Raw genomic sequence first — 26,550 nt, forward strand, 5'->3', positions numbered from 1 at the left:
TCTAAGTTTCAAGTTAACTCCGACGTCATCTATTCGTCATTTCATTTTTTTGTTATAAATTGCGTATATGTATTATTTGAGTCTTCAAATGATTGTCACAACAAATAAACAAAAATAATGAGAATGATTGTCCATTGTTAAAATTTGTTAAATAGTAACTATATCATTCGAATAAAAAAAAAAAAATAATTATTATTTCTTTGAACTTGCCACGGCTAATATAAAATTGCTATTGGAGTAGCCATTTTTTCTAGTTAATATAAATATAGATCTCTTTGAAAATATTACATAATAGTTTTATGCGTATTTTAAATTTTTAAGATACATCTCGTATAGTATGATGAAGATGACTCTTATTTTTTCTTGAAGAAAAGAAAAAAAATTTCAGAAGACCCTTGGGAGTAGTATTATAGACTTACAGCTGAATTTTCAGAATTTTTCATCTAGTCATTTTCGAAAAAAGTTCAATTGAAAATTTTTAAATATTACTGACTTCAAAAAAATATTTAGAAAAAGAAAAAAAACAAAGTGTTATGCCCTTGGGAATGATATTATATACTTGCTGCTAAATTTTTAGAATTTTTCATCTAGCCATTTCCAAAAAAAGTTCAATTGAAAATTTTTTAAATTTTTCGAGTAAAAAAAATTTTCAAAAAACAAAAAAAAAAAAAAGTGTCACGCCCTCGGGAATATTATTATAGACTTGCTGCTAAATTTTTAGAAATTTTCATCTAGTCATTTTCGAAAAAAGTTCAATTGAAAATTTTTAAATATTACCGACCTCGAAAAAAATTTTCAAGAAAAAAAAAAAAAAATGTGTCATGCCCTTGGTAGTGATATTATATGCTTGCATCGCATTTAAAGTTTTGAAAAATCTAGCCATTTCCAAAAAAAGTTCAATTGAAAATTTTTTAAAATTTTTGACTTTAAAAAAAATTTTCGAAAAAAAAAAAAAAAAAAAGTGTCATGCCCTCGGAAACATTATTATAGACTTGCTGCTAAAATTTTAGAATTTTCTATTCAGCCATTTTCGAAAAAAGTTCAATTAAAAATTTGTTTTATTATCTTTGATGGTAAGGCAGAATCGGGTTTCATGTCTTAATGAACAAGATTTATAAATGAAATATGATAAATATATAAATTCAATAAAGAAATCAAGGGGTTAAATGTGGGACTGAAAAAACGTATTTGACTCGATTTTTTGGCAACTATAATTTCTTAGCTACTTTTTTTCCTTAGCTACTGCTTTTCTTTGGACATGTTTATCTTTTGAAAATAAAATTACATGTGTTTTATATATTAAATAAATAAAAATCTCAGGGACAACCTATAGCTAAAAAAAAGATATAGCTAAGGGATCAATGTTGCCAAAAAATTTATGTTTTACTCAACGTTAATTATTTGAAACTTAATTTCTGAGCAATATTAATTTCTGAGTTACTTCTTTTCCTAAGCTACTACTTTTTTTAGAGATTTTTATTTATTAAATACATAAAATACATCCCGAGAAAAAAAAAAGTGATCTTTGAAGATCTTCAAGGATCGTCTATAAAAGATCGTTGAAGATGTCGCTTTTGTCCGCATCAGTGACTATCACTGACGATCTCCAACGATGTCTGTCTATCGTCAACGATCAATATGAGAATAATGATGTCGAACGATCTGGAAATATATATGAAGATAAACAACTATCTTCAACGATATAATGATTTAAAAATAAAAAAAAATTAATTTAAAATAAAATTAACATCAAAATGCATTACTAAACATTTATATTAAACGGAACGACATATATTTGTTATATTATATTTTATTAATTAAGAAAATATTTTTTGAAGCGTATAAAAATAACATAAGTATATTCTCATTGTCTTATATTAACAAACCATTTGTTGTTATTTTTTTTTTTTCAAGACATAAGTTTTTAAGTATAAGCTTCAATGACTTCTTAACGACAAGCAAAATCACAATAAGACGTCAGTCTCAATTAGAAATCTTCTTCTCTGGGAACGAATCGTCTTTAAAATATTTTCAATACAAAAAATATTGTTTCCCAAGTAAATCATCTAATGAATAAACATAAAAAACTATATATCAGTATAGTTTTTTAATTTTATTTAAAAAACAATAAATAAATTTAACTTACATTTGCATCCAAAAAGTTGGTCTTCATTTTCGACAGCCTCTTGTAATCTAAACGATAATTGCTGTTCATCAGATTGGAGGTTTGAACTTCTTCGGTCAAAGTTATTTGTTGGACTAGTTGATCCATTCCTCGAGCTAGAACGACTTCCACTCATTGAATTTCTATCTGAAACATTTGTTGGAGTAGTTAATCCATTTCTTGAGTTAGAACGACTTCTACTAATTAAGTTTCTATCTAAAATATTTGTTGAAAATGACAATTTTTTTTTTCATTAGATAATAATAAAAGCACCGTCTAGTACAGACAAGCTTTTTTTTCTCCAACCCGTGTCACAAGAAATGGATAAATAATATTGATATGTTATGTGACACTTCCACTTTATTCATTAGCACTATTAACAATTATTACCAATTTCTGTTGTAACCGCTTCAATACATTTTTATCGATGTCAATTTTATTTTTACTTGACATTTCTAGTTGACATCTTTCTTCATACTGGCATACTTTAATATATTCCAGACGAACTCATTAGCCGATTTTTTCGTAGCAGTCATAATATTAACTGTTGAATTTTTTTTTTTTATTTTTATTCACTTTTGAATAATGTTTTGATTACAATAAAATTTTTTATATATGTTGATGAATTATTATTTATCAGTAGTTGTGTAATAAAAAAAACAATTTGACAGCTGTGTACAGTGAATCACTGTCAGTGATGGATAATTCAACGATTTTCGGGGTATCATACAATCATACGTATGATACTACATAAAGTGTATGATAGTTGAAAATGCCAACTTTTTTTTATAAAGTGAAGTAAATGATTTATTAAACTCACACTACTGTAGTGATGCCGCGATATGACGATATGACGATACGATACGATATGGTCAAGACGATATATCCGATATATTGTCCATATCAACGATATGACATTAATTTTTTCATAATATTTAACAAATTTGGTTAAAAATTATAAATTTAAATTATAAAATAAAAGAAATTCAAAAAACTAAACGGAGGGTTCTTTTTTCACTTTTTTGAAGAAACAAAACCATTTTATTAAAAAAAACAACACTTTGCCTATTTAAAAAAAATATATAAATCTAGAACGGTTTAAAAATTAATACCAAGAGGTCTTGAATGTGAAACAACCCAATAACTCAGGTCGAAAAGTTAAAGAAAAAAAAAAAATGAGACATTGCCAGAAGAGTTTATTCAAGAAAATGACCTCCAAAAAAACCGTTAGAAAAAAAATAAAAATCATCTGTATCTGCAACATTTCAGAGTTTTATTTGTTGACAAAATAATTTTTCAAGGAAAAAAAAAAAAAAAAAAAGAAAAAACAGAAACCGTGTTTAAACAGCAGGGTATTCAGAACTCCATTCTCCATTCTATCTTTTTGAGAACTTTGTATTTGCCCGAAAATATATTGGTGATCATTGAAAATATTTTAAAAAATCCAGATGCTGAAGTACACATGGTAGAAATGATAAAAATAATAGATATTTGAGATACGAGGGCGTAAAATAGGTGATTGTCAAATCGAGCATGTTGTGGCATGAACATGGTTCAGAATCTAAAAAAAAAAAAAATCTAATGTATAATAAATGATAAATATAAATTAAAAAAATTTCATTCACAACAAACTGTTGATTACATTTTTTATTAGTTTTTTATTGATCACACACACAAAATTAACTAGAGCTTTAATATAAACAGTGCATTTCTCTATTTTGTATATCAAAATTTAAAAAGAATAATAAAAACAAACGTAATCAAATAATTCTTTTTTTTTTTTTTTAATGTAAAAAAACAGAATAAAAAAAACAAACAAAACAAGTTTTTTTTAACATTACTAAATTAAATTTTTATCAACTTTTTTTTTTTTTTTATGTAAAAAAAAGGATAAAAAAAAAAACAAACAAAAAAATGTTTTTAACATTATTTAAATAATTTTCATATTGTTTAACTCTTCAATATTTTTTAGGTTATGTAACCCATTAATAATTTTTAATATATAATATTTTAATTTATTTTTTTTGTCACTTTATTTGTTGATAATTATTATAAATATATGTATAATGTCTCTATATTTTAGATTTATTCAAATTATTTTGCATGACAAACAACTTTATTATAAAGATTTGATTATTAATTTTTTTTTTTTTTTTTGCTAAAATAATTTTACCTGCACATGAATTATTTGGTAGATGATTTCTTCTATTTTTTCAATTCGAAATGAATCTCTATTCTATTTTCATTTCTCTGATCGTCTTTGAATTTTATATTAGCCTTTGTTTATTATCTTTTGTTTATTAACTTTTCTCACTAATCCTTCAGTGATCATATATATTTTGTTCAACTTGAATATTTAATATATTATCATATGTTAATAATTTTCCTTTTCGTTTCATACATTTTATTGATAACGGTACCTCAATCAATCCATGATCTTTATTTGCAGCTTCTCCAAAAAAAAAAATACATCGTATTTTGTCACTCTCATCACATACCTGTATCCAACGTAATTTTTTTACCAGTTCCTCGTTCGTTTTTCCATTCCTTTATTTCAGTTTTATTTATAATCCGTGCTCGAATTGTATCACTGTATTGAATTTTTAATTTATTTTTTTATGTAAATTATATTCATTTCTAATTTTTGACTTACCATATTGTGTTTAATTTTAAATCTGTTATTTTTTTAATTTTCTTTTTCATCAATGTATTTTTTGTTGTGTTTTTATCTCTCAGATTTATTTTTTTTTCTTCATTTTTGGATTGTTTCCTTCTTGTTTTCTTTTACCCATTTCGATTTTATTGGCTTATGATTTCAAAAATTTCGTTGTATCTGTTATCAAATTGGTTAAAAATGAAAGATGTTTTTTTTTTTTTCTATTGATAATGTGATGTTGTTGCATTAATTTTGTTTTTATTTTTATGTCATTACTTTTTGGTTATTATATGTTGTTTTTAATTTGACTAAAATGGATTCTGATTATTCTCCACATTATTATATCTTAGGTCACATATATTGTATTATTTTTTTCTGTTTTTTTTTAAACTTGTCATTTCATTTTTATTTTTTTTTTGTGATTTATTTAATAATTTCTCTTAGATTTCCATTTGCATATTAAGAGGAGGTTACATAGATAAAATCATATTTTTTTATATATATTCAGTGGTTTTTCTTTCATATTTTTCCATATTTATCATATTTTTCGTTGTATTCAGTGATTTTTCTATACTTTCCTTCATATTTAATGATGTTCCCCATATTTATCGTATTTAGATTAAGGAACTTAGAAAATTTTCGGGGGGGGGGGGGCTACCATGGTTAGGGGGGAGGGGTCCAGATGAAAAGCTAAAACAATAGGAAATTGAAATTCCCTCAAAAATAATTCAACAGTTAATATTATGACTGCTACGAAAAACTCGGCTAATGAGTTCATCTGGAAAATATTAAAGTATGCTAGTATGAAGAAAGATGTCAACTAGAAATGTCAAGTAAAAATAAAATTGACATCGATAAAAATGTATTAAAGCGGTTGAAACAGAAATTGAGGGTCTAGATGCAATAACACGTCGAGCGCTCGAAGTCAAGAAAATGCTGTGGGTGGAAAATAAGAAAAATTAAAATTGAAAAATTGAAAAAAAAAAAATACAGTCGTCTATAAAATTAAAAAATACATGTTTTTCTCCACATAAACTTTTTTATATGATAATTAGTTTACGGGGTAAAAAATAGAAACGAAATTTTTTTTTTTTTGAAAAAAATACTTTTTTTTAATCATATAACTCGAGATAACTTCTTTAAAAAGTAATAAATCGACTCGAAATTTTGACTGTAGTTTCATTATAAGCTACCGATTGCAACAGTATAATAAAAAAACTCATTTATTCATATTGTTTAATTTTTATTATATGATTATTTAATGTCGAGGAAAAATTCAATTTGTCTACCTTGAATTTTATGTTTATTCATTAGATGATTTACTTGGGAAACAATATTTTTTGTATTGAAAATATTTTGAAGACGATTCGTTCCCAGAGAAGAAGATTTTTAATTGAGACTGACGTCTTATTGTCGTTTTGCTTGTCGTTAAGAAGCCATTGAAGCTTATACTTAAAAACTTATGTCTTGAAAAAAAAAAAATAACAACAAATGGTTTGTTAATATAAGACAATGAGAATATACTTATGTTATTTTTATACGCTTCAAAAAATATTTTCTTAATTAATAAAATATAATATAACAAATATATGTCGTTCCGTTTAATATAAATGTTTAGTAATGCATTTTGATGTTAATTTTATTTTAAATTAATTTTTTTTTATTTTTAAATCATTATATCGTTGAAGATAGTTGTTTATCTTCATATATATTTCCAGATCGTTCGACATCATAATTTTCATATTGATCGTTGACGATAGACAGACATCGTTGGAGATCGTCAGTGATAGTCACTGATGCGGACAAAAGCGACATCTTCAACGATCTTCCATAAACGATCTTTAAAGATCTTCGAATATCACTTTTTTTTCCCGGGGTTTGATTTCATTTTTGAAAAATGAAAATTTCCAAGAAAATGCAGTAGCTAAAGAAAAGAAGGAGCCAAGAAAGTAATATTGCCAAGAAATCAAGTTTCAAGGAGATGAAATAGTTTAAAACATAATTTTTTCGGCAACATTAATTTCTTAGCTACATTTTTTCCTCAGCAACTGTGTTTCCTTGGACATTTTAATTTATCTAATAATTAAAATACATGTTATTTTATTTTCAATAGAAAAAAATGTCCAAGGAAAAGCAGCAGCTAAGGAAAAAAAGTAGCTGAGAAATTAATGTTGCCAAAAAAATGATATTTTACGCAACAAAAATCCTTTAAAACTCGATTTCTTGACAACATTAATTTCTTAGCTACTTCTTTTTCTCAGCTACCGCTTGTCCCGGGATTTTTATTTATCCAATAAATAAAAATGTCCAAGGAAAGGCAATAGGTAAAGAAAAAATGTAGCTAAGGAATTAATGTTGCGAACTAAATTTTGTTTTACTCAACGTTAATTCTTTAAAACTCAATTTCTAGACAACTATAATTTCTTAGCTATTTTTATTCCTCAGCTACTTCTTTTCCCGGACATTTTTATTCTTTAATTACATAAAATACATTTGATTTTATTCTCGAAAAATGAAAATGTCTGAGGAAAAGCAGTAGCTCACGAAAAAAAGTAGCTAAGAAATTAGTTCTGCCAAGTAATTAAGTTCTAAGAAATTAATGTTGTTTCAAACATAATTTTTTTGGCAACATTAATTGATTAGCTACATCTTTCCTTTATCTACTGCTTGTCCCTGGGATTTTAATTCATTAATGAATTGAATTACATATATTTTCAATTTAAAAAAGGAAAATGTCCAAGAAAAAGCAGTAGTTAACCAAAAGATGTAGCTAAGAAATTAATGTTGCTAAAAAATCAAGTATTAAAGAATTAATGTTGTTCTAAACATAATTTTTTTAGCAACATTAATTTCTTAGCTACATCTTTTCCTTAGCTACTGCTTTACCTTAGACATTTTTATTTATTTAATAATTAAAGAACATGTAATTTTATTTTCAAAAGATAAAAATGTCCAAGTAAAAGTAGTAGTTCAGGAATAGATGTAGTAGCTAAGGAATTAATGTTGCGAAATGAATTATGTTTTACTTAACGTTAATTCTTTAAAACTTAATTTCTAGGCAACATTAATTTCTTAGCTACTTTTTTTTCTTAGCTACTACTTATCCTTGAGGTTTTATTTATGCAATAAATAAAATACATGTAATTTTATTTGCAAAAAATAAAAATGTCCAAAGCAAAGCAGTTGCTAAGGAAAAGAAGTAGCTAAGAAATTAATGTTGTACATCTTTTCCTTAGCTACTGCTTGTCCCTGGGATTTTTATTTATTCATGGATTGAAATACATGTAATTTCATTTTAAAAAAATGAAAATTTATTTATTCATTTATTAAAGTAGTAAGCCCAGCAGTATTGTACCAATGTAGGGCTACAGGTTGATAACAATAATGTGTTTAATTAATAATTATTAGTAGATTTTTTTTTTTTTTAATTTAACTTATAACAATGGTATTAATAGAAAATCAAAGTAATGAAGCAATATAGCATGATATGAGTACATTATTATTATTAACACCATTTTCAGATGTTATAAATGTGCTTTTAATTGCACAGAACAATAATTTAATTAATTACAATATTATGTATACAAGGCAAAAAGTAAATATTGATCAGAGTAATGTTTCATATAGTCGTATACATTCAATTATAAATTCCGGTGATACATTATTTATGTTGGTTATGTGAGGGTAGATCATAAATAATAACAAGTACAGTTTAATATTATTGGTTACGTTTATTTAATTAGCAATCAGACAATATATAATGCGAGGCAAGAGTGTAAAGTGCACGGCGGCCGGAACTGGAATGAGTATATTATATAGGGGTGCATATAGTGTGTGTGTAGTGTATGGTTGTGTATGTTTGTTTAGTGTCAACCTGTAAGTTAAGATTTGTGTCCGGTAGTGTAGCAGTTGTAAATATATTTAGTCAGGGACGTGTCATCAGACTTTGTATCTCCAACACCTCCTCTCAAAGATGATGGCGTAGGACCTGTTGTTTACGTTATTTGTAGACCAAGTCCTTGGCTGCAACTTGTCAGTTTTGTGGATGTTAACCCTTTAGTTAACATGTCTGCTGGCATTTTATCAGTTGATAGGTATGATGGTGTTACTCGCCCTTGTTCATAGACGTCTCGGATGAAATGATGTCTAATGTCAATATGTTTAGTGCGAGAATGATATGCTTGGCTAAATACAAGTTTTTGAGCACTTTGATTGTCATTGTAAATAGTTGTATGTTCTATTAACATACCAATCTGACGAAATAGCTCTTGTAAGTATAACGCTTCTCTGGTTGACTCTGATAAAGCCATATATTCAGCTTCAGTGCTAGATAAGGCGATAGTTCTTTGCTTTCTTGATTCCCATGATATACTGGCACCAGCCAATATGAAAGCATATCCAGTATATGATTTTCTATCATTTCTGTCACCTGCCCAATCAGCATCAGCAACACCATACAATTGTTTACCAGTTCTTTTATATACAAGCTTGGTATCTATACTGCCTTTTAAATATCTGAGAACTCTTTTTGCTGCTTTCCAATGTTCAGATGAGTAACATGAGTTAAATTGACTAAGATAGCTTACTGCATATGAGATGTCTGGCCTGGTAGAAATGGCTAAATACATCAGAGCTCCAATGAGTTGCCTGTATGGAAGTCTTTGGAGTTCATCATTATTTATATTCTTTGGTTTCTCTAAGTTGCAGTTAGCCTCGATAGGAGTCAAGACTGGCTTGCAGTTTGACATATCAAATCTTTCAAGAATATCCTCTATGTATTTCTTCTGATTTAATTGTACTACATTATTTATTTTAGGCCTGCTAAATTCTATACCTAAGCATCGTTTTACTTCACCAAGATTTTTCATTTCAAAAACTTTGGAGAGTGACGATTTGATTTCATTTATCCATGTAATATTAGCAGATGCAATGAGCATGTCATCCACATATATTAATATTATCATGATGTCGTGTTTGTCTCTGGCGACAAACATGCATGGATCCTGAGTAAGCTGTTGTAGACCAAGTTTCTTCAATTCAGTTACCAGTTTCCTGTTCCATTGAACTCCAGCCTGTTTAAGTCCATATAATGCTTTTCTTAATAAACAGACTTTGTTGTTCTCATTATGGAGTTCATTTTTCCAATTTTGTGCTGTTTCTAAAATGCGTGTGTCTGACATGACCTGCCTACTCGATCCGACAGGTTTGCCTGACAACATTTTAGTCAGCATATCTTCAAGCCCTTCAGGGACTTTCATGTAGACTTTCTCATTCAAGTCACCATTCAGGTAGGCTGTTACGACATCCATTTGATGTATCATGAGTCCAAATTCTGCTGCTAGTGCAATATAACTCTTATTGAAGTGAGTCTTGCAACTGGTGAGAATGTTTCAAAATAATCTTCACCTGATTTTTGAGAGCATCCTTTAGCTACTAATCTGACTTTCTTTTTGCCAGAAATTGAGCCAGGAATTTCTTTTGTCTTGAAGACGTATCTATTGCCAATAGCTTTTCTGTCTTTTGGTTTTGGTACAATATCCCATGTTTTGTTTTTAATTTGAGATAGTAATTCATTTTCGATTGCTTGTTGCCATTCTTCGGCATCATCAGAATTTTTGGCATCTTGAATTGTAATTTGCTAGTTCATTTGGTAGCTCATCTTCAGAGTCATCTACAATTTCTATTGTATTGTTTCTTATTTGTTGATATATTTTTCTAGGTCTACCTTTACCACCTGTTCTCAATATAGTTGGTCTACCACGACCTCTTATTGATGTATTATTTGGTCTATCTGGTATATTTTCTCTAATAGGTGTTTCTGGAGCTAGTTGGAAATCATCAATGGATTCATTGTCTGAAACATATTCATTATTAATTGATGGTTCATTATTAATTATTTTGAGGGAATTCGATTGGCTCTCTTGAATATAATATAGATTGCCAATTCGCTTTGCTGTTATCAGTACATTATCATTTATGTCAGATATTGTCGCTTTTTCTTTTTCAAAGAGGATTTTATAATTTTTATCTGTCATTTTTGACACTGACAGTAAATTAGTTCTTAAATCATTCACATATAAAACACGATCTAATTTCACTGTCTTTTGTTTATTACCATCATTAATATTTATTTTAATTTCACCAACACCACTTATTTTTGTTGAATCATTATTGGCAAGGCTTAATTTTAAATTTGCTTTTTCAATTTGTTTAAATAGCTTATTGTTTGCAGTGATATGTGATGTACTGCCACTATCTAAGCACCATAAATTTTTATCGTTTGATTTGTTAGCATTGTTTACATAATTCATTAATGCGATTTCTTCATTTGTTTGAGCACTTGCAGCGAGTTCAATATTTTCATCGTATTCATCTTCTTCTTCTTCTTCTGCATAATTTGCATGTTTATAAATATTTTTCGAATAGCAATCTTTTGCATGGTGATTGTAACCATTGCACCTTTCACAGCGTATTGTATTGCTTGACTTTCTGTCAAAACCTTTGTTATTGTTGTTGTGCGGGGTCCATCTTCTCTGTCCATTCGTTCCCCCACCTCTGTTGTTATTGTTATACCGGTCATCTGTTTCTGTGTGTGACGGCGGTTTATGTGCAGGTCGTTTTCCACCTCGAGAAAACGAGTTTCGATTGCTCGGGCCTTTTCGGCCAAACGAAGATTTTGCGTACATGGCTCTCTGGCCTTGACTGTTTCCACTATTTTCTGTAATAGATTTTCTTGCATCTGACTCTTCTAGAAGTTTCGAGCGCAAATCTTGCAATGATGGAAAAGTCTCTCTAGTCATAATTATCATTCTAAAATTTTCAAATTCTTCAGGCAAACTATTTAATAAAAACATGGCCAAAATTTCATCTGTTACTTCCAAATTTATTTGTTTGGATTTATTAACAAGATCAAAGTATTCATTAATATTATCTCGGATGCTTTTTGCGCTATCCATTTTAAAACGAGTAAGCATGGCAAGTAGAGTCACTCTATTTATTGGTGCACTTGACTGATGCTCATTTTTAATTTTGTCCCATAATTCTTTGGACGTATTTGTAGAATTAATACTTTGTAATTCACTAGCTGAAACGGCTAGGATTATTTCACATCTGGCCAGTTTATCTTTTTGATTCCAATCATCACATTCTGTTGGAGATTTTGTTTTAACGCCTGATACGATATCCCAGAGATCCAATTTATATAAATATGATTCCATCCGGACTTTCCATATTTCATAATTATCATGTTTTAATGGATCAATTGAGATAACGTGAGATTTCGCCATTGTCACTAATTTTTATATATATAAGCACTCACTGTTCACACGCGGTTTCTGATGCAATAGACGCTACACGTTTTCACTAGACGCGTTGTACGTTAAACGAGAAAATTTATTTAAATGCTTGTTATTTAATTTTAGGCTAAATGCCTGGGCCCATAACCTGTTGGTTATGTGAGGGTAGATCATAAATAATAACAAGTACAGTTTAATATTATTGGTTACGTTTATTTAATTAGCAATCAGACAATATATAATGCGAGGCAAGAGTGTAAAGTGCACGGCGGCCGGAACTGGAATGAGTATATTATATAGGGGTGCATATAGTGTGTGTGTAGTGTATGGTTGTGTATGTTTGTTTAGTGTCAACCTGTAAGTTAAGATTTGTGTCCGGTAGTGTAGCAGTTGTAAATATATTTAGTCAGGGACGTGTCATCAGACTTTGTATCTCCAACAATTTAGTTCCATAATTCTCTCAAATAGTGTAGTTTTTCGACATGTGATATTAGTTTTATTGGCCATCCTTGAAACAGGAGAAGATGAATGAACTGTATTAGTGGCTGATGAAATGGTAAATGATGATTTATTACGTAGATTTGTAGCAATAGTGTTAAGACGAATATTGGATAAAATATCAGGACAATCAATTTGACCTTGTAATAATTTTACAAAAAATATGATAAGTGGTACTTTACGTCTTTGTGTTAATGATTTCATTTCAGATAGCTTGTTAATACTTTCATCATCAACACCTGCTTGTGGATAATACCCATATATTTTCAAAATTAAATCGTAGAATTTTATTAACTAGTTTAAGTTGTTTTTTATTTTTTAATGGATAAATTATTGAGCAATATTCAAGCTTTGATCTGACAAATGCAAAATATAATGTTTTAATTGAATTTGAGTTATTAAATGATTGCGACAATCTAAAAACTAGACCTAGAGCAGACATTACAGATTTAGCAAGTTTTTCAAGCTGCCAATCAAATGACATCTTATTATCAAATACTATGCCTAAATCTGTGATAGCATTTTGTTGATAACATCTTCGATAACAAAATGTCATAGGAAAAGCGGTAACTAAGGAAAAGATGTAGCTAAGAAATTAATGTTGCCAAAAAAATTATGTTTCACGCAACAACAATTTTTTAAAACTCAGATTGTTGGCAACTGTAATTTCTTAGCTATTTTTAGTGTTCCGTAGGACACTTATGTTTTCACTTTTCGTGTGACTTTTTGTTATTTCGCGATAAAAATAAAAGTTATGAATCGAGTTGGCTTCTATGAAGCCCATTAGGTTCCATTTTTTTTCCCAAAAGCAATCATCGTATTTATTTTCAATTTTTGGCCCTTATCAGTTGTGATAGTGCCATTTTTCTACAGGGCCCAATTTCAAATATTGACGGATCGGATCCGGCAATGATTCAATCGACGACGCTTCATCTGTAGACTCTACGATATTTTTTTGAAGTTTTTTGGTCGTTTATTTTTTTTTTTATTAAACAAGATGTAGTGTCAGAATTTGTTTTTGCAAGATATTTTTTGGACCGCCAAACCGAATTAGTTGATGTTAAATGAAATTTATGTTTTTTTTTTTTCCCAAAAGCAATCATCGTATTTATTTTCAATTTTTGGCCCTTATCAGTTGTGATAGTGCCATTTTTCTACAGGGCCCAATTCCAAATATTGACGGATCGGATCCGGCAATGATTCAATCGACGACGCTTCATCTGTAGACTCTCCGATATTTTTTTGAAGTTTTTTGGTCGTTTACTTTTTTTTTTATTAAACAAAATGTAGTGTCAGAATTTGTTTTTGCAAGATATTTTTTGAACCGCCGAACCGAATTAGTTGATGTTAAATGAAATTTATGTTTTTTTTTCTTCCCAAAAGCAATTATCATATTTATTTTCAATTTTTGGGCCTTATTAGATTTTATATTTCCATTTTTCGATAGGGCCCAATTTCAAATATTGACGCATCGGATCCGGCAATGATTCAATCGACGACGCTTTATCTGTAGACTCTCCGATATTTTTTTGAAATTTTTCGGTCGTTTATTTTTTTTTTTATTAAACAACAGAAATAAACAACATTAGAAAATAAAACAAAACAAAAAAAAAAGTCATTTATTTTACAACAAAATGAAAAAACAAATCAAACAACAAAAAAAAAAATAAAAAATCCTACGGAACACTTAGGGTGCACCTTGGGGGACTTGACTATATTTTTTTTTCCTTAGCTACTGATTTTCCTTGAACATTTTTTTTTTTTTGAAAATAAAATTACATGTATTTCAATTATTGAATAAATAAAAATTCCAGGGATAAGCAGTAGCTGAGGAAAAAATGTACAACATTAATTTCTTAGCTGCATTCTTTCCTCAGCTACTGCTTTTCCTTGTACATTTTTCTCTCTTGATAAAAACAATACATGAATTTTATTTATCAAATAATCAAAAATCTCAAAGACAAGCAGTAGCTAGTGAAAAGAAGTAGCTCACAAATTAATGTTGCCGAGAAATTGAGTTTTAAAGAATTGTTGTTCCGTAAAACATAATTTTTTTGGCGACATTTATTACTTAGCTACATCTTTCCCTTAATTACTGCTTTGCTTTGGACATTTTTATTTTTTGGAAATGAAATGACATGTATTGCAATCATTGAATAAATAAAAATCCCAGGGACAAGCAGTAGCTAAGAAATTAATGTTGACAAAAAAATTATTTTTCCAACAACATTAATTTCTTAAAACTTAATTTCTTGGCAACTATAATTTCTTAACTACTTCTTTTCCTTAGCTATTGCTTTTCATTGGACATTTTCATTTTTCAAAAATAAAATCAAATGTATTTTATGTAATTAAAGAATAAAAATGTCCGGGAAAAGCAGTAGCTGAGGAATAAAAATAGCTAAGAAATTATAGTTGTCTAGAAATTAAGTTTTAAAGAATTAACGTTGAGTAAAACAAAATTTATTTTGCAACATTAATTTCTTAGCTACATCTTTTTCTTAGCTACTGCTTGATCCTGGGATTTTTATTTATTTAATAAATAAATTACATGTAATTTTATTTCAAAAAAAATGAAAAAGTTCAAGGAAAAGCAGTAGTTAACTTAAGAATGTAGCTAAGGAATTAATGTTCCCAAAAAAATTGTTTTACGCAACAACAATTCTCTAAAACTCAATTTTTTGGCAACTATAATTTCTTGACTACTTTTTTTTCCTTAGCTACTCCTTGGACATTTTTATTCATTAAATACATGAAATACATCTGATTTTATATTTGGAAAATGAAAATGTCCAAGGAAAAGCAGTAGCTAAGGAAAAAAAGTAGTTAAGAAATTAATATTGCCAAGAAATCAAGTTTTAAGGAATTAATGTTGTTTGAAACATAATTTTTTTGGCAACATTAATTCCTCAGCTCTATCTTTTTCTTAGCGACTGCTTATCCTTGGGTTTATTATTTATTTAATAAAATAAAAACATGTCATGTTATTTCTATAAAATAAAAATGTCTAAGGAAAAGCAGTAGCTAAGGAAAAGAAGTAGCTAAGAAATTAATATTGCCAAGAACCTAAGTTTTAAAAAATTAATGTTGTTTAAAACATAATTTTTTTGGTAACATTAATTCCTCAGCTACATCTTTTTCTTAGCTACTGCTTGTCCCTGAGATTTTTATTTATTTATTAATTAATATACATTTAATTTTATTTCTAAAAATGAAAATGTCAAAGGAAAAGCAGTAGCTAAGTAAAAGAAGTAGCTAAGAAATTAATATTGCCAAGAAATCAAGTTTTAAGGAATTAATGTTGTTTAAAAAATAATTTTTTTGGTAACATTAATTCCTCAGCTACATCTTTAATTAAGTACTCAAATCGTTAATTATAAATAAAATTTAAAATTTTTTCAAAACAAAATATCAAAAACTAAATATCTTAAAATATATTTACTTTTTACTTTCTGTTGTTTAGAACTCTTACATGTCAAAAATTGATTCAAATTAAAATCAAATAGACTGGGTATAAGCTAATTGAAATTAATATCTATAATCAAATATTTATGATTCAGTGCCGTAACAAGGGGTGGGCGAGCGAGGCAGCTGCCCGGGGTAACGACTCCGAAGAGGCGCCGTCAAAGCTTGATGTATAATTTTTTTTACAATTTTAAATTTAAATTGAATTTTTTTTTTTATCAAACTGGTCATGTAATGTCTTTCGTTGATATATACGATTACCATTTCGTGAGACATTTATTTATTGTATATATTTATAAACTTAAATAACACACAGCTGAAATGTCAACAAAACCTTTTATTGCCCGAATGCGTGGCAATATTTGCCGTCTCCTTTATTCCGACTATCCCATTTAAAAACAGAACGCTCTCGAGTTTTTTATCGTTGGTTTTGTTTTTTTTTTGACATCAGATGGTTTTGAAAAAAACCCGAAACTTAGATAAAATAACGAAGTTCCCCTGCCGGGAATCGAACTTGGGTCTTTTGCTTTCGGGGCAAATGCCTTAACAACTAGACCACAGGGCTTCTTATTTTTTCTAAGTTTCATCAAGTTAACTCCGACGTCCTTCTATGCGTCAATTCATTTTTCGACGCCTGAATTTTCTTCTTGCTTACCTTTGAATGTATTGCAGTTACTATATGATTATAATCTAATTGAATCATATTCTAATATTCAAATTGCTTTACGAATATTTTCAACAATGCCAGTAACAGTTGCTTCTAATGAACGAAGTTTCAGTAAACTAAAAATGATAAAAACTTACTTTACCTTTAAGGTACGGTCTCCAAGGAGCGTCTGTGTCGGCTGTCCGACTGTCGCGTTCGGGCGTTCTGATCAAGCGCTTTGAAACGCTCATAGCCAAGTGGTTTCCAAGGCGCGCTCACAACTTCCAAACAGTCGAGCAGCTGTATGATGAATATACTTTTGTTTTAAATAAAAATATAAATATCATAGATAATAGAGAAAAATTAATTTTGATAATAGCTGATAAAGTTACTTAAGAATATTGTAGGAGAAAATGACAGAAAAATTAAAATGAAATGAAAACCTGTTAGCGATTTGCATACAATAAAAATGAGGGACATTTCTAAATATTAATAAATGGCCATTTAAACAATAATGATAAAAAATGTCATCGATTTTTCTGTCTTAATATACATCAGTTTGACTATTTTTTAGATTAAATTAAAAAAAAACTATGGTAAACATAAAAACATTAGTATACTGCACTAACACTTTACCAGCTAAACACATACAGTTAAAGAACTTATATATGGGGCATTCCATGTCAACTCACAGGGTTTTTTCCCTCACCCTCTCAGATTTGTAAACGTATATTTTTTTTGGATGAGTCATCGACTCAGATGTACCTCTGATTTTTTTTATATTTTTACCATCATTAACCGCCGAGCCAGAATCAAAAAACATCTCCTTCACAAGAGTAAACTACGATTTCGCCATTTTTTAAAATTCTGATTTTTTTACTGTAAGTAGTAGAGCACAAGATTAGCTTAATTTCCAAATTTCATCATGGGATAACGATGGGTTCATTATACAAAATTTTTTTTCTTTACTAAAAAAATAAAATCAGGCAAGATCATATGCCCAAACAACGGGTTTTTTTTTTTGTTTCTTATAGGAAATTTCCTCACGATTACGGGAAAAATACGAAAAAAATTCCCACGCATGCGCAAAGTGGTTAAAAATCAAGTTGAATTATCGAAAAAACGGCTATTTATCGGTTATATATCGTACAGCTATGAAAATAACGATTAATTCTGAAAATCAATAATGGCCATCGATAAAACTCGCCAGAGAGAAAAAATGTCCCAATAACAATTTCGATATCTCGAATAGTTTTTGAATTATCGATATTTTTTCAAAACATGTATACGATTTACTTAGCCGTTAGATGTTTTACTATAGCTGTAATTATAGCTAAACAATCAATATTCATTCGAGATGTCAAATTTTTTTTTAAATTTTTTTTCCCTTGACGAGTTTTATCGATCACTATTATTAAATTTTAAATTCAATCGTTATATTAATAGATGTACGATAAATAACCGATAAATAGCCGTTTTTTCGATAATTCAACTTGATTTTTAACCACTTTGCGCATGCGTGGGAATTTTTTTCGTATTTTTCCCGTAATCGTGAGGAAATTTCCTATAAGAAACAAAAAAAAAAAACCCGTTGTTTGGGCATATGATCTTGCCTGATTTTAGTAATTTTGTCATGGAAAAAAAAATTTTTTATAATGAACCCATCGTTATCCCATAATGAAATTTGGAAATTGAGCTAATCTTGTGCTCTACTACTTACAATAAAAAAATTAGAATTTTAAAAAATGGTGAAATCGTAGTTTACTCTTGTAAAGGAGATGTTTTTTGATTCTGGCTCGGCGGTTAATGATTGTAAAAATATAAAAAAAATCAGAGGTACATCTGAGTCGATGACTCATCCAAAAAAAATATTCGTTTCCAAACCTGAGAGGGTGAGGGAAAAAACCCTGTGAGTTGACATGGAATGCCCCATATATATGTGCGTGACTGCCCAGCGTCTACAGAAGCCTGACCCGACTTTGGTCAGTCGAGCGTTCAGACACGACTTCTGATTGCAGCGCTCCGAGCGCGAACGCGCCTTGGAGACCAATAACATAAAACTTGTATTCTCGGGACGAGCGTCTCTGAACGCGACAGTCGGACAGTCGACGCAGACGCTCCTTGGAGACCGTAGCTTAAGATCAACGATGAAGCAACTGCGTTTGACAAATCTTGCTAAACTGTTAATCGAAAAAGAAATTGCTAAAACAATAAACTTTGATCAGATTATTGATGAGTTTGCAAGCGTCAACGTTAAAAGACTTAGTTATTTCAAACTTATTTAAACTTGAAAGACAACATTATTTTAGCTTTTAAATACTTCCATCACCACTTTCATATTTTTCACTGATAATAATATTCATTAATTATTTTTTATTATTTATGTATTTATACATGTTCATGTTTTGATGTAATAAAAAAAATATACGTTTGCGTTAAAAAAAAATCTAACAATGGTGTTAATTATTTCAACATTTTTTTATTTTCATTTATATTTATTTGTAAAAATACGATTTTTTTTCCTTAGGAAGGGGCGCCAAAAAATTTTTTGCCCGTGGCGTCTAAACTCCTTGTTACGGCACTGACAAGGGGTGGGCAAGAGGGGCAACTGCCCAGGGCGCAGTGTAAAGGGGGGCGCACTTAGAAGCGCGTCACAAGAAAAAAAATATTCTTTTTTAAACAATTAAAAAAAAAATTATATTTTCAGGAAAGAAATTGACTCCCAGGTAGGATCCCACAAGGGTGAACGGCCGTGCCAGGCTTGTTACAAGCTTGTGTTTCCTAGCCTTGGTGGACTAGAATGTGCCTAGCTTGGCACAGAGAATTTTTCCAGTCATTGCACAAGACTTGTTAATCTAGGCTTGTACCAAGTCTGTGTCGATTGTTATTTCCAAGCCTCACACAAGGTTAAAAATTCCAAGCTCGTGTCAAGCTTGTATTTACAGTCATTGCACAAGACTTGTTATTCCAGGCTTGTACCAAGCCTGTGACAATCGTTAATTCCAAGGCTTACACAAGGTTAAAAATTCCAAGCTCGTATCAAGCCTGTATTTACAGTCATTGCACAAGACTTGCTAGTCCAGGCTTGTACCAAGCCTGTGTCAATCGGTAATTCCAAGCCTTAAACAAGGTTGAAATTTCCAAGATTGTGTCGAGCCTGTATTTATAGTCATTGCACAAGACTTGTTAGTCCAGGCTTGTAACAAGCATGTGTCAATCGTTAATTTCAAGCTTCACACAAGGTTAAAAATTCCAAGCTCGTGTCAAGCCTGTATTTACAGTCATTGCACAAGACTTGTTAGTCCAGGCTTGTACCAAGCCTGTGTTTATCGTTAGTCCCAAGCCTCACACAAGATTAAAAATTTCAAGGTTGTGTCAAGCCTGTTTTTCCAGTCACTAGACAAGCCTTGTTAATCCAGGCTAGACACAAGACTGTCCCCTTGATTTTTCCCGCCCTCACACGAGCCTCGTAGAACAGCCTTGTTTCAAGCTGGTGCCCATTGTTTCACCAAGCCTGACACGAGACTTGACTTATGCATATATTTAACTCAAAATTATCAGGCTTTGACTATTGTGTGAGGCATTCGTGAGGACTGTGTGTTTAGTCTCAATAGAATTTATTTATATAAAAAATTTTGACGACCACTTTTATCAATACCCCGATGGTCGACATGATAGTGCATTGGACTTCCACGTGAGAGGCCCCGGGATCGATCCCGCGTCGCGTCCCTAGTTTTTCGTTTAATTATTATCGTTTAAGGTTGATTCCGAATATCTGAATTTCTGATAGACTTTCGATTTTTTTGGCTTATTTTCTAAATGAAATAATTATCTATATTGTGAATTTTTTTGAATTTTTTCTTGTTTGCTTTTTTCGAGATATTTACTGTCAAAGTTGACAACTTTAACACACAAGGTATACGCGTTACCTCATGTTTTTATGAATAACTTTTTTTTGTGTTGATTCAAAACTGTACATTTACTATCAGATTGTAGCCCTGGACAAGACAAAATTTTGACAATTATTTCAATTTTTTCTTCTTTTTCTTTTAATAAATATTTAACTTTTAAACTTCTAAACTTTGCTAGATGCGCGGCACACAGACATGAACACAAGCATGGTTTTGGCGTACGACGTAAACTTTGTTTGCTAGTGTGTTGCCGCGCACACACATACTACTAAAGAACTTGGTTTTTTCATCAGTGGCGCCACAAAAATTTCAGGATACGGGGAATAAAAAATAGCGTTATTAATATACGGGCCCTTTGTGGCATAAATATTGGTACGGCGATGGGACTTGGAATCAACCTTAATAGAATTGTCTGAATTAAAAAATAACAATGTCGGAATTATTAAATTAACAATAATAATAGATTAACCATAATAATTTATTTATATTTTTTTTTAAATTGTTTTTGGAAGCTTGAGTCAAGCCCGAGGGACAAGCCTCGGCACAAGGCTGGAATACGAGTCTTGACACGAGGCTGGGACACGAGCCTTGGCACAAGGCTTGTCATCAAGCTTGTAACATAGGCACATTTCCAATCACTTAACAACCTTGGCACAAGCTTGTAGCATAAACTAGACACAAGCATGTGAGCCTTGTGCACAAGCTTGTGCCAGGCCTGGCACAATCGTTTACTCCTACCTGGGCTACTGTCATTTATGATCATTCAGATATTACATAAACATGATTGTCTTTCTAAATTTTGAAGTTAATTGTCCTCATTATTGTCATTTGTCGTTTAGAGACAATCGTGCTAAAACAATATTAAAAATGCAAAATAAGACGTAAAATAAAAAATATACTTAATAATTTGAATTGAAATTTTTTTTTGTTTCTTCTGACAACGGCCAAGACACGATCCTCTATACTCTAAAATTCTACCTAATTCTACCTATCACTAACATCGTACTATAACCGACTTAACCACTAACGCAGGTTAACATGGACCGATTTTTATTCTGCTTGTATTGACTATATGCCAAAGGTTATTGCCTATCCTTTTTTTAATTGACATAAATTGAGATGATTATGGCAAATGGCTGAGAAATTAATTCAGATTACGAATTTATTTATTTGGTCACATCCTTTTCTTAGCAACATTTGCCATAATTAATTAATAAAAAAGCTATTGCCAAATATTGCTGAGGAAAGAATGTATCACCAAATATATTATTTCCTAGTCTAAATGAATTCTTTAGCTATTTTAGACAATAATTTCAATTTATGATAGGAGATATTGCCATGGTAGAAATACTACTTCTACCATGGATATTGCTAAGGAATTAATTTAGACTAGGAATTAATATATTTGGTTACATACTTTCCCTAGATACATTTGCCATAATTAATTAATCAAAAAGCTATTGGTGACTGTTGCTAAAGATTGGATGTAACCAAATAAATTATTTCATTATCTAGATCAATTTCTCTGCGATGGTTTCTATAATACAATAGAATCATTGTGCCAAATTGATTGTATCTTCAATAGACTTCGATGACATCATAGATGAATTTTCCAGCGACAACGCCAGAAGACAAAAACTGTTTTGATTTTCTAATGATCTATTCTTCATCTATAGGTATCACTTTTAAAATATTTTGTCTTCTATATTAATATCCACAACAATTTTTATTTAAAAAATAAAATAATTTCAGTATATTCTGGCGGTTTTGCTTGTTATATATATTATTGTTAAATACACCTAACAAATGAATTCTTTTTTATATATTATATCGATAAAAATAGGGCGCAAAATATAATTTTGCCCAGGGCGCAAAAATTCCTTGTTACGGCACTGATTATTTATATGTTTAGATGCGCAAGAGATTAGTATTTATAATTACTGGAGAGTGCGCATACGTTCGCTTCGGACTCTACGATCGCAGCGGCAGCTCACAATTTGTTTATTAATTAATAACTTGGTCAATTATTATTTAAAAAAATTGAAAATTTGGAAAAAACTTCTTGATATATACAGGGATAGTCATAAGCACACGTATAACCGCATAACGGCAGGTAAGGAAATTTCATTACCGACCTTGAAGACTTGGCAACGTTGTAAGTAACTAGGGCAATTATTATTATCAATTTTGAAATAATATTGTCACAATAAAAAGTGCTCTGCAAAACGTCTTGGTTAATAACAAAAATAATTTGAATAACAATAATTAATAATAATTAATAATAATCAACACACCGTATACGGTCTCATATCAATGATTTGTCAAGAGTGAGGAGTCGAAATGTTTAGCATGATGTATACGGTGAAAGTTTTTCGAGACAGTGAAAATTATTTTTTAGTAGACCGTTTACGGTATAGACCGTATACGTTATAACATTGCAGGTTTTTTTGAGACAGTGAGAATTTTTTTTTTACCAGACCGTTCGGGGTATAGACCGTATACGGTATAAAATTGCGGGCTTTTTTGAGACAGAATTATTTTTTTACCAGACCGTTCACGGTATAGACCGTATACGGTATAAAATTGCGGGTTTTATTGAGACAGTGAGAACTATTTTTTGGCAGACCGTTCACGGTATAGACCGTATACGGTATAAAATTGCGGGTTTTTGGGACAGTGAGAATTATTTTTTACCAGACCGTTCACGGTATAGACCGTATACGGTGTAATAACGAGTTTTATTGATTTACTGGAAATCATGTTCCAGCAGGCCGTGTACGGTTAACTATAATTTTTCAAAGAGGCTTATATTCTAAACAGCTTGCACGGTTTCAACTGTCTATACCGTGAACGGTCTGGTAAAAAAATAATTCTCACTGTCTCAAAAAAACCTGCAATGTTATAACGTATACGGTCTATACCGTAAACGGTCTACCAAAAAATAATTCTCACTGTCTCGAAAAACTTTCACCGTATACGTCATGCTAAACATTTCGACTCCTCACTCTTGACAAATCATTGATATGAGACCGTATACGGTGTGTTGATTATTATTAATTATTATTAATTATTGTTATTCAAATTATTTTTGTTATTAACCAAGACGTTTTGCAGAGCACTTTTTATTGTGACAATATTATTTCAAAATTGATAATAATAATTTACCTAGTTACTTACAACGTTGCCAAGTCTTCAAGGTCGGTAATGAAATTTCCTTACTTGCCGTTATACGGTTATACGTGTGCTTATGACTATCCCTGTAGATGAACAATGTTGCCACTACGTTTCATAGGCCTCCGAGCACTCGACGTGTTATTGCATCCGGACCCTCAATTTTAAATTTTAATTTTAACTTCAAATTTACTTTTAATTCTAAAGTTATTTTAATTGACAAATATTTTACATAAAAAAATTCAATATTGTTTTGAATTGAGGTATATATCATTTTGTTTTAGCAAATTTTCTCTCAACTTGAACGCTTGTTGCCTCAAATTGAATGATTTGTCTTTTAAATTGAGGTATATGTCACTTTATTTTAGCAAATTTTTCCTCAAATGAAAAAACAAAATAGTTTTAAGTTTATCACAAGTTTTCTTAAGTTAATTCTCTATTTAAAAAAAAAAATAATAATATCTCTCAAATTGAAAAAAATTATTTTTTCAAAATAAGACATTTTTTCTCAAATTGATCATTTTTTTTTTTAACTTAAGACAAAAAAGTTCCAAGAAAAAATTTGCTAAACTGTAGCAATTTCTTTCTTTAGTGTACTCGCTGCCACGCATTCAAGATAGAACGACAATATCGAGTTTCATTTTTTTTTTCCTCTCAGGTCTTTCGATAAAATATAATATTCAGTTATATTTGTAATAAAGAAATTCAGGCCCAATGATACATATTTCATGCACTCTAACAAGAGTGGACTCACTTATAACTTTGTATTTGGGTCAAGTGTTAATTATAATTTTGAAGTTGGTGTGACTAGTTTGAATGCTCAAACTTGTGATCTATTTTTGATAAATACAAATAATTTTAATGATAAGTTTATTAAAAAATGAACGTAACAATGATATTTAGCTTTGACAGTTCATGTTAAACACATTAGTTCCATTAACTTTATGACAATTAGTTTCGTTAATTTTATAATAATTCTATTAAATCTATCTGGATTCAACTTCAAGCCAAAACCCACCAGCTGGTACCATTGAAAAACCATTTTTTGGCATTTTGATTGGAAGAGCCATTCGCTCTGGTAGGCTGAGTTGGCATTTAGAAATAAGTTGCATCAAGACTACTTTCATTTGAATAATCGCAAATCTATAAGCAATGCACATTCTAGGGCCTAAACCGAAGGGAGCATTGAAAGCAGTCATTGATCTGTTAAAGAAACGATCAGGATTAAACTTGTCAGGTTGATCAAAATGTTTTGGATCCCGTTGAATCGAGTAGATTGGAATCCAAACAGAGTCACCAGGCTTGATGGTGTATGGCTGTTTCCCAGGAAGTGTTGGCGGCAAAACAAAGTCTTCAGAACACACTCTCTCTAACAGTGGAACAACTGGCCACATTCTAAGTGACTCATTGATGACAGCGTCAAGATACTTGAGGCTATTTAAAGCTTCATAGGTGACACCTTCGTCTTTGCATTCTTCGATTAACCCATCAATTTCAGCCTGAAGTCGTGTCTGAACCTCAGGGTTAGCTGCTATTTCATGCGCAGCAAAACTAATAGCAGTTGTTGGAGAATCAAAACCACCAAAAAAAAACACCAAAGCTTGTGATGTCATGTCTTCAATGCTTAATTTGAGATTATCGCTCTTTCTAGTATCCATCATAAGTTGAATCATATCTGGTCGTGATATTCCTGTTTCATCTCTCATTCTAATTGTATCTTTCACAACATTGATAAAAAATTTGTTGACAACTGGCTTTAAAACTTTGAATCTCAACAGTTTGGCCAATGATTGCCAGTCTTTTATCATAAAAAACTTGAATAATCGAAACCATCCAAACGATATTGTTGTTTTTCCGTGTAAGTAAAAATCATTGTTTGGGTTTTTCATTGAATCAACTGATATACTAAAGGCACAAGCTGTTATTGCATCGTTAGCATAACGACAAAATTCATCTTTTGAATTAATAATCAATGGTTCTCCTTTTTTTTGTTGTTCTCCGGTCAAATGATCAACGAAATTCACAGCACAATTCATCATCAATTTAAACATTGCCTTCATTTTACTCGATGTAAATGTAGGTGTTAAAAGAGTTCTTATGTGACGCCATTTGTCATCTTGAAGTGTCAGTAGAATATTGCCAAAGAGTGGCTCATACTTCGGATCAATGAAAACACGATGATTAACAAATTGCTCAAAATTCTTAACAGTTATTGATTTGATCAGCTCTGTGTCTCTAATCATTACTGTTTGTACACCAAAATCGAAGAATCCTACATATTTCGCTTCACTATGCACACTGTATACTGAGTCGAGATAATCAGTAATTGCTATCCGTTGAAACCAAGCTGTAAGCGTTAACCACCAAATTGATCGACTCTTTCGATAAGGGATACCAAGTTTCTCGAAATATTTGTTGTGGTAAACATAGAAAAAATATATAATTGTCGCCAATGATGTGACAATAATACTGACGATTGTCAATGAATCGATCATCGTATTTTGATTGTACTAAGACTGAATGAAAATTCTGTTTAGTGAATTCTTATAGCTACATGAATTGCAATAACAAATCAAAGGTTGCATACCAAAATACGCACCCGATCTGATTAAATGCATGTTATTATTGAAATTGTATAGGATTTAATCCACATTTGAAATATTTTTAATTGAATATTGAAAATAAAAAGATTCGGTGAGATTAACTGATGTCTTATCAATCATCAAAACTTGTAATAAATAATT

The 26,550-nt window shown here is 30.2% G+C and overlaps 1 protein-coding gene across 2 annotated transcripts; it reads right to left on the bottom strand.

The window, feature by feature from the left end:
* Window positions 1-1,995: 1,995 nt before the first annotated feature.
* LOC122854968 (cytochrome P450 9e2-like) lies at window positions 1,996-26,303 on the bottom strand. Of its 2 annotated transcripts, XM_044156013.1 has the most exons (3): window positions 24,825-26,303; window positions 2,147-2,311; window positions 1,996-2,066 (listed from the first exon to the last, which is right to left on the bottom strand). In XM_044156013.1, the coding sequence occupies exons 1-3, from the start codon at window positions 26,299-26,301 to the stop codon at window positions 2,032-2,034; spliced, it is 1,677 nt and encodes a 558-aa protein (XP_044011948.1). In that variant the 5' UTR covers window positions 26,302-26,303; the 3' UTR covers window positions 1,996-2,031. The 2 variants fall into 2 exon arrangements, 1 of the variants encoding a protein (XP_044011948.1); XR_006374023.1 differs by lacking the exons at window positions 1,996-2,066; window positions 24,825-26,303 and adding an exon at window positions 2,555-2,686 and having other exon boundaries at window positions 2,198-2,311.
* Between the last annotated feature and the right edge of the window lie 247 nt (window positions 26,304-26,550).

The sequence above is a fragment of the Aphidius gifuensis genome, linkage group LG4, assembly GCF_014905175.1.
Source record: "Aphidius gifuensis isolate YNYX2018 linkage group LG4, ASM1490517v1, whole genome shotgun sequence".
Lineage (NCBI taxonomy): Eukaryota > Metazoa > Arthropoda > Insecta > Hymenoptera > Braconidae > Aphidius > Aphidius gifuensis.

Excerpts from the sequence above, each read along its gene's own strand:
- LOC122854968 (XM_044156013.1), bottom strand. The coding sequence starts at position 26,301 with ATGATCGATTCATTGACAATCGTCAGTATTATTGTCACATCATTGGCG. Across the intron at positions 2,312-24,824 it reads TTTTTCAATGGTACCAGCTG|ATAGAAATTCAATGAGTGGA; the intron begins GTGGGTTTTGGC and ends CAAATGTTTCAG. Across the intron at positions 2,067-2,146 it reads CCAACTTTTTGGATGCAAAT|ATGATTTACTTGGGAAACAA; the intron begins GTAAGTTAAATT and ends TTTATTCATTAG.